Source organism: Berghia stephanieae, chromosome 5 (genome assembly GCF_034508935.2).
Source record: "Berghia stephanieae isolate SIO BIC M18660-M18661 chromosome 5, UCSD_Bste_1.3, whole genome shotgun sequence".
NCBI lineage: Eukaryota > Metazoa > Mollusca > Gastropoda > Nudibranchia > Aeolidiidae > Berghia > Berghia stephanieae.
This window is the reverse complement of record NC_088364.1, coordinates 56,339,781-56,349,676: the sequence shown is the minus strand read 5'-3', so window position 1 is coordinate 56,349,676 and position 9,896 is coordinate 56,339,781. Positions and strand designations below refer to the sequence as shown.

At 33.3% G+C, this 9,896-nt stretch overlaps 1 protein-coding gene across 4 annotated transcripts in view; it reads left to right on the top strand.

The window, feature by feature from the left end:
• Positions 1-5,532, top strand: part of LOC144973260 (4-aminobutyrate aminotransferase, mitochondrial-like) — a 24,230-nt gene extending 18,698 nt beyond the window's left edge. For all 4 annotated transcript variants that reach the window (XM_078915502.1, XM_078915501.1, XM_078915504.1 and 1 more), the window contains 6 exons: positions 411-559; positions 1,454-1,591; positions 2,515-2,682; positions 3,143-3,289; positions 4,293-4,404; positions 5,226-5,532. In XM_078915502.1, the coding sequence (XP_078771628.1) occupies positions 411-559; positions 1,454-1,591; positions 2,515-2,682; positions 3,143-3,289; positions 4,293-4,404; positions 5,226-5,344 (833 nt within the window). In that variant the 3' untranslated portion in view covers positions 5,345-5,532. The remainder of the gene's footprint in view (positions 1-410; positions 560-1,453; positions 1,592-2,514; positions 2,683-3,142; positions 3,290-4,292; positions 4,405-5,225) is intronic.
• The last annotated feature ends 4,364 nt before the right edge of the window (positions 5,533-9,896 follow it).

Sequence of the window (9,896 nt, the reverse complement as noted above, 5' to 3'; positions counted from 1 at the left end):
GGTTGTCCTTCCGAACCATTAGGCACATGGAGCCGTAGTTTATTAGTTTTTTGGTTGTTGTTTTTCTTTGTTTGTTTATTTGTTTGTTTTGGTTTGGGTTTTTTTGAGGGGTTGTTTTGTTTTTGTTTTTTTGTTTTGTTTTGGGTCTGTTTGTTTTTTTGTTTTGTTTTTGTATTTGTTTTTTTTTTATGCTGTTTTGTTTTGTTTTGTTTTGTTTTGTTGTTTTTTTTTTGTGTATGTTTTAATTGGGGGGGTTTTTCGGGTTTGTTTGTTTTTTTGTTTTTGTTTTTTTTTGTTTTTGTTTTTGTTTTTGTTTTTTTTTTTTTTTTGTATTATTCAATATACGACAGAATAGTATATGAATGACTATATTTTACGCCTTGCAAAAACATTTCATTTTTTTTCCCCAGGAGCCTTAGCTTTAACCAATTCCAAATGGATTCACAAGCTAGACTTTCCAAGCCCAAACTGGCCCATCGCCCCATTTCCCAAACTCAAATACCCACTAGAGGAGCACGCAGCTGAAAATATCAATGAGGAAAAGAGATGTCTGGAGCAGGTAAATAATTACTTGATTTTGCGAACTTCAATCGGGGCGGCAATGTGACACAGCGATTCTGTCTTTGCTTCGTACCTAGAAGCCGCTGAATTTGATGAAGTTAGCTCGTCCTTGCTCAATTAATTTTTACTCTCCCTCATTCGACTTGTCTGCTTACGGCAATATGCTGATATGACGTACTCGGGGGAAAAACAACAACACGTATTTAAAATTTTGGCCAGAAAACTTTGTCCCTCAAATATCGATCGATTAAAATGACCTTCATTTTGTCAAAAACTCTCAAAACCTGGACTTTCCTGAACTCTTCCGTTAAGTTCCAGTTTGAGAGGGGTTGTTTTTTGTTTTTTTTTGGCAAGATAAGGGTCATTTAATCGATCGATATTTGAAGGACGGGTTGTTTTTGTTTTTTTTTTTTTTGTTTTTTGTTTTTTTTGGGGGGGGCAACATTTTGAAATACGTATTTTGTTGTTTTTATTGGGGGGGGGGGGGGGTTGTCGTTCTTCTCTTTGTTTTTCTTCAGATTACGGCTGCATTATTGAGTGTGTCATCATTCCCAAAGGAAAATTACCAAGGGTCACTACAGCATGATTGATAACTGAATGGAAGCTAATTGCATATTTGATTGATTGTTGTGTTATTTTGTTATGTTTTGTTTTGATTTTTTGTTTGTTTATTTTTTTTCTTGGTTTTTTTTTTTTTTTTTTTTTTTTTTTTTTTTTTTTTTTTTTTTGGAGGTTTTTCTTTGTTTTTTATTTGTTTATGTTTATATGTGTGTGTGTTTTGTTTTTTTTTTGGTTGTAACTTTGTTTATGCCTTGATTGGCCACAACGTTTCAAATTTTTCAAAATATATCACTCAAATGCTACCTTTCCCATTTTTCTCGTTGCCATCTAGGTAGAAGACATCATGGAGGCGAGCAAGAAGAAAGGATCCCCCGTGGTATGCATCGCTGTGGAACCCATCCAGTGTGAAGGGGGAGACAACTATGCTAGTCCCGCCTTCTTCCAGGGACTACAGGACATCTGTCAGAAGGTAAATAAATGGTGGTCTAATACAGCCATAGGGCCTAAGATGATCGAGGTTAAATGTCCTGGTTTTAATAACGGTAAAACGTCGGAATTTATTACATATAGACCTTTGTACGGAACGTTAATCTAGTACAAAGTACTTTCCACGTATCTAATTTTGTCCCAGAAATGCAATACTAACCTGTTCTGTCCACCAGATCAATCGTACCAGCACACAGAATTGTGTGCAAAATGTAACGTTTTATTGTCTTTTAAGAGAACTTAGGTGAAAAACAATAACCCAACTGGCGGTCTAAAAACAATAACAAAGAACCGAGTGACATCAGCTTCATTCACTCTATGTTGGAACGCCAGCGTTCGTGGTTATTCTTGAAAACTCTACCGATGCTGTGCGATTAGATATTTTACTCACAACAATCCGCCAGTCGGATATAACGTACCAACACACTTAACTATATGAAACCTTAAACGTTTATAGTCTCATTGACACAATTTAGAACTGCTCATAAAAATGGCTGGCTAAAAACAAAGAGCTGAGAGACGTCAATTTCGTTCTATCTATACCAATTTAAAACCGTCGCCTCAAATCGACATTATGCCTGGCAAATCAAGACGTGAAAAGTTGAATTTAAAAGTTAAAATGATCTGAAATACGAAATTTTATTTTGTAGCTATATATATATATATATATATATATATATATATATATATATATATATATATATATATATATATATATATATATATATATATATATATATATATATATATATATGTGCATTCTCCTCGATAAGACAAATAAATTTAATCTTAAATTTCATAATTTCAGATTCAATTTTCAACGTCTTAATTAACTGAACATAATACCGTCTCGATACAGTGGGTCACAGTTTGATTTTGCAACATGTTTTTTTTTTTTTTTTTCAGAACAAGATATCTCTTTTGATCGATGAAGTCCAAACAGGAGCCGGAGCCACGGGAAAATTCTGGGCACATGAACACTTCCACCTGAGGGACCCACCTGACCTCGTAACCTTTGCCAAGAAGATGATGACCGGAGGATTCTATTATAGGGAACACATGAGGCCCAAAGAGGTACATACATACATACATACTCAATTTTCTTAACGACCTTGGTCATTGTAAGCCATTGTTTTTAATCAGTAAACGTGAACTTTTTTTGAGTTGTTTGTCAGTCAGTAATTCGATGAGTAATTCTGATATGATATTATTATTTTACCCAGCTTTTTATGCCACGGTTGTCTTTGAAATACACCTCTTCTTTTTTGCTTTCATTGCTTTTTTGTTTATATTATTGTATGTATTCATTTCGAGTTGAGACCAAATTTTTTTTTAATGTATCAATTCATTCTTTCGTTTTTTCTTTCTTTCTTTCTTTCTTTCTTTATATATTTATTTATTTATTTATTTATTTATATATATTTATTTATTCATTTATTTATTTATGTAATTATTTATTTATTTATCCATACATTCAATTACCCAATTCATTGTTATTTTTGGGGTTTGGTTGTTTTTTTTTTAATTTTGCCAGGCTTACCGTATCTTTAACACATGGGTAGGAGATCCATCGAAGGTTGTGTTGCTGAAGACTGCGATAAAAGTTATCAAGGAGGACAATCTGTTAAAGAAAGTCAAGGAAACTGGAGACTACTTGGTGGGCGGTTTACTAGAAGCACAGGTATGTATTGAAGAATATAGGCTTTTACAAGATAGATGATTTGGTAGGCTACTTGACTCGTGAGCCAAGGAATCGGTTTCTATCCTGGAATGAGTCGATGTGTTTGCCTTTTTGTTGTTGTTTTTGTTTGTTTTTTTTTTTTTGCTTTGTTTTGGGGTTTTTTCACACTCCTCTGATTGGGTACATGGGCCGGTTAAATTTGCTTCGAGATAGACGTGTGATTGGGATAAAATCTGGATCCACAGACCTTAATGTTCTCTAGGCTTTCATTTCATCTTGGAATATAATTTTTTTTTAAACATATAGAGTGGTTCGCCTAAAGACGATACCATATTCCCATCAAACCACTTCAAGTCAACCAGTTTAATGCAAATGAAAGACGTTTTGTCAATTCTAAAATAGACTTGATTATGAAAAGAAATGACCGCTTTCAAAATTTGAGTCCTTTACATATCTTAAATAGGTTGAATTGCTTTCACTTGACTTAATTTTATTAACTTCGTTCGATCCACTTTCACTTGTAAATTGGTTTACCTGTTTAATTTGTCTGAAATTTGTTCACTTTTTCTCACTTGATTTAAACTGGTTGACTTGTATCGGGATCGTGGTGTTGTTAAAACCACGAGCATGTTCAAAAAGTAAAAAACAAAAATGAGTATAACACCTTTTGAAAAAAAAACGTACACTCAAAAATACCAAACATTGAACGTTTCGGGTTCAAAATCCTTACTCAGCCAACAACAAAAAAAAAAAACAATAGAAACATAAGTATATTACTAAAAAAAACAGACAGACGGCAGGTAGACTGTTATTTTTTTTTATTTTTTTTTTTTGAAGCTGTTATATTTTGGTTTTGTTTATTACTTTTTTACAGTCCAAAGCTTTTAGCAGCGTAGAACATATAAGCATTTTCAAATGTGAATTGACTTGATTTGAGGCATGGTTGATCAGGAAACGGCGATTACCTCCATTTCTACCAACAATTTCTGATGTCTGTCTTCAGGATCGATTTCCAGCCCTTCTGTCACGATCTCGAGGGATGGGCACCATCTGTGCTGTAGACTTCCCTGACGCCGATACGAGAGAGAAGGCACTTCTACGTTTACGGGAAAAGGGTACGTAAAGATTAATCTTCTGTTAAAATAATCAAGACAGTTCTTCTAATCAAATGTTAAGTTATAATGACGTTAGAATAAAGCAACATCCACTAAAAGTGCTCAAACCGCTTTAAAAGATTTCCAAACAACGCTTTTATCATCACGGTATTCGTATTTCATCTGGGTACGGTTAGAAAATGTGATTAAAAATCCTTCTTCATGGGTTAACTATGCACTATACTTTACTTTTCACCATTTTCTGCCATTATCATAACTGACCTCATCTGTATTCTGAGTACGATGGTCAGTTTGAATAGCACGGTTCTTGAAAAAAGGGAGGAGGGGGCATCCTCCACTCTGAGCTTGGAAGGAAGCTGTCTTAGTGGATTACCTGCAAGAAGATGGTCATGTCATCGAGCGACGAAGGTTTTGTACTTGTCTAACTGAGAACATAACTACCATAATCATAAACTTCATCTGCCCTGTCCTCGTTGCCATCACCATTAATCACTACACATTGTAATACAATCACAATTTGCAATACCAGTATCCTCAGCCTAATGATTTAGCACCATCACCACATCATCATCATCCTCATTAGCAGCAACAGCAGCACGAGCAACAGAAGTCATCATCAGCGTCTTCAAACCCATTGCCCTTCGCAGTTATGCTTCCCCAAGTGGTAGAGCCACCGACCCTGATTCGACTTAGTTTAGAATGGATCCTATTAAGAAATTGAGCAGTATTATATTTTCTACTTCATCTATATTTTCATCAGGGTTACTATCTTCTCAGTCCCTAACATCTACTACATGTTATTTTAAACCAATCATCCACAGGTATCCACGTCGGGGTGTGTGGTGCATCCACGTTAAGGATTCGATCAACACTGACATTGAAGAAGAAGCATGTGGATGTCTTTCTGGATGGGTTCAATGACGTCTTGAAGAACATGTAGATTTGTCCTGGGTGACGATGTGTGTGTGTGTGTGTGTGTGTGTGTGTTTGTGTTTGTGGTCTTTGAATGGGAGAGATAGCGAGGTGAGAACATGGAATGAAAGGAGACAAAAGGGAGAGAAAGAGGAAGAGATAGATAGATAGATAGATAGATAGAGAGAGAGAGAGAGAGAGAGAGAGAGAGAGAGAGACCTAAGGAATGGGGTTCAAACATGTGCGTTGTAGCACAATTTTATGTATCACGTGATATTAAAATATGAATTATCCTTACTTTATTATAATTCAATTTACCAATCCATAGCCATGCAATAGATTCAATATATTAATGGGTTTTTATGTTAAAATAAACGTACCCAAGAGATTCACGGACCAATGACAAAAAACGTATTGGCTAATTGATGATTATTTAAATATGGACTTTTCGTCACGCACCAGCTGACAAAATGCAATGGGGTTGTTTTTGTTATTTTCTTTTGTTTGTTTTTGGTTGGGTTGTTTGGGGGGGAGAGGGGGTGGGGGGTGGGGATTCTTTTTGTTTTGGTTTCTAAAGGCTTTGATGGCTGTACATTTGATCAGCTATTTCCGTTTACTAATTTTGTTGTAAAATTTAACGCGCTCTCTCTCTCTCTCTCTCTCTCTCTCTCTCTCTCTCTCTCTCTCTCTCTCTCTCTCTCTCTACACACACACACACACACACACACACTGACGACAATGGGATCAGGAATGAGGGGGGAAATAGACCACCCTTACCAAGTCACAACCAAAATCTCAATATCTCACGTAATGACGGATGCATTGCAGTATATGAGATGTAATACGAGCACTTGTTTTTACCATACTAACGATAATGGACTGGTTGAAAGGTTATACATACATCATTATTACAAAATGTGTAGTTTCGAATGTTATGGTAATATTGTGCGAATCAGCTGTGTAAAGCGTGGGACACACCACGAGACTTTTTTTTTTTTCAGATGAGTTGTCAAGATTGCTTAATTTATACTTTCGTCTATATGTTTTGTTGTTTGTTTGGTTGTTTTGTTTTTTTCTAATTCCATGCCAATACATTAGGTAAGGCTTTAGGTAAGGTTTACGTCAGAATTCAATTGTAAGCATGATGCAATTATCACGTTTATCCATCCCGCCTCCGTGGCTCTAACAAAGCGCATTGTTACCTATTTGTAATTTTAATGACAAGAATCAATCCTAAAGACCTTGCATATTAAATAAGCGTTGTACCCGCGATGGAAATGGAACTACTTATTGAATGGGGAACTTTAACGTTTTTGAATAATTCTATACAAATAAATATGGATATCTCACTGGCTACATTTCCACATTTTCATCGTGCTCAATGCGCTTTTTATTGTCTCATTCATTATCGTGCTCATTGCGCTTTTAATACCTCATTCAGTGCGCTTTATAGTGCCTCACAGAGATGGATTTACAAGAAGAAAAAAACAAAACATTATCCTACCTTCCCAAAAAAATAAGTTCTATACATTTGACTGTAGGCTGAGGATCCCCACCAGACCAGGAAAAAAACGAGCAATCTCAGTCCAGAACAAAGAAGAGAACAACATGGAAAGGGGAAAAGGATATGGGGGGGAGGGAGGGGAATAGAAAACGCAGCAAGTGACCTCCTGCCCATCATTGGAAGTCATATCTTGTTTTTATGTTTTTAAAGGTTTTACGGCGCTAGCAACACATTAAGGTCATATCAGCGCCAGTAAAAAAAGGATAGTAAAAAAGTTCTAGAATTACAATTAAAGTACCCAAGAAAAAGTAAGACAAAGGGGAATTGGTTCAAATAGGAAACAGATGTAGATTCCAAGAGCACACTATCAAAGTACTTCGTTTGAGACACCTAAAAGTCTCATCCAGACACTAAGCACAGGTCCCCACTAAGAGGAACACACTCAAATGTTTACAAATTATATATAACACGTAAACAAAATATAAGAACAGAGAGATGATTTACAAGGAAAAAAATATCATCTTCCAAGTGTTTCCCTCTCAGCCAGGACATCTGACCAGGGCCAGGACAAAACCAAGTAATCTCATTCCAAAACAAAGACAGAAAGCCAATGAAAAAAAGATATAGGGGATAGAAGAGACAATAATTACCTCCCTGCCCACTATGGGAGGTCAGGAACCCCACCCAGACCATTGGATGTCAGAAGGCCCCACCCTGAGGACCAGCATTTTCTATAACCATTATCACAAAGCTGGTGACTGACCACGCTTAACATTACTTGACTTTTGTTACAATATGAGACATTGTAACACTCAGTTACCAAGCCACACTAAGACAAAAGATAAAAACAAACAATTGACAAGGTGTTTTGTACTAAAGTCATGAAATAATTTAATAAAATATAATATTTTGTAAAGGCTCAAACAGTACATGGGAAGCAACCTCAAGGAAACGTTTCAAGAATAGTCAAAGTTTTTAAAAAATAGATTTAAATTTCTTTGCTCGCCATTGTTATGCAATGTCGTGCATGGAAACAAAAAAATTGCTTACTGGATCTAAATGTTGTGATAAGAAACAAATATCGTACTATCAACGATGGTGAGGGATAATAATAATAATAATAATAATAATAATAATAATAATAATAATAATAATAATAATAATAATAATAACAATAATTATAAAAACAATAATAATAGGTATAATAATGATATTAATAGTAATAATAATAACAATAATAATAATTATTATTATTATTATTATAGTAATAATAATAAATAATAATAATAATAATAATAATAATAATAATAATAATAATAATAATAATAATAATTATAATAATAGTAATTATAATAATTATAAATAATAATAATAATAATAATAATAATAGTAATTATAATAATAATAATAATAATAATAATAATAATAATAATAATAATAATAATAATAATAGTAATTATAATAATTATAACAATAATAATAATAGTAATAATAATAATAATAATAATAATAATAATCATTCATGACAAAATGTACCTACAATTCAATACAGATATTTCTAAATTCAGCGACCCATATCTTATTTACATTTTTTTTCTAATAATGCATTACTATATTATCCTTTTTATTTATTTTTTTTAAATCCATATAAACTATTATTATACTACAAAGCAAAGTGAAAATATAGCAGCAATAATAAAATTTATTTAATCTTTAGAGGAGATTGAACAATGTAACATAAAATGGTTGTAATTGGCATAACAATATGTAGCACCGCATGGATATGTTGTCAGATGTCATGCAAGAGATGAACAAAAGTATCATTATCATGATAAATTCTCATGAATAAAGTAACTAGTGATTCCAGTGAATGATGTCACGACTATGTCACGTGCATCAGGGCAGTAAGGAAAGGAAACACAATGAGATTATTCGTTGACACTGAGGATATGGCTCGACATATAACCGAGGTGGTAAAAGTAAAAAGAGATCTTATATTATTTCGATCAAATGAGACTCCAGATGAATCGCTTTATTAATTGTTTCCAAACATTTAAATTTGAAATAACGAAAAACAGAAATAACAATATTATTATCACTTTTTGTGTGTGTGTGAAACGTATTAAATGTGAGCAAAGAAGTCATCAATAGTGATTTTATTTCTTATTAATCTGAAATAAAGATATTGTATCGTGTGACAATTATTCCAAATTACGACAGTTACTCAATATCTTTTTAAGATTATCATGATTTTTTAATCAAGAAAATTACAATAATCTTTGTAATTAAAAAAAATAAATAGAAAGATTACCCAAACTGAGACAAGCATATAAAGGTTAGTTTTAAAAGTTTAAAACTGAACACAGAAAATTAAGTAGCATCAATCTCACAGAAACGACTTCATATTCATCTACAAATCTTTCCATTTTTCTTTTTTTTTTTCTTCTTCTTCTTCTTAACTTTGAGCAACAAGAAACAAGATTTAATTTGGACACAACACAGAAATATCTTTGCCATTAAGAGTGCAAATCTAAAGGGCAAAATTCAATTTCCATCATCTCTCTCAAATTCAACATGACTGGGAATTTTTTCAAAATTTTCAATGCCCAATTTTCACGTGAGCAGTAGAGAGGTAAAAATACAAAGTGGTCATCAAATCATACAAACTCGCTTTGCCTGAATACAATTTGTATAAATGTGCAAGTCTTATTCTTTGTTACTCTAACAATGTTCCTCTCGTTACAAACATCAATACTTGACAATGAAGTCACCGACTCTATCTTATTCAGTCTTTCTCTAGTGATCTGACACAATCCAATTATTAATAGATTCTCATATCACAGTTTACAAATATTGGTGAATAAATGTGAAAACAAAACAAAAATGTATTTGTCAATATGGACAGGAAGAATAAAAAGATTGATAGGATCTGGGTAAGTCAACAGCATACAATCATTTGGATCACCATGGACACGCAAACACAGACAAAAGATTTTTTTAAAACAACAAATTAACACGTCACAAATTACTTCAACAAGAAAAAAAATCAGGATTCAAAACTCATGTTTTGTTGGGG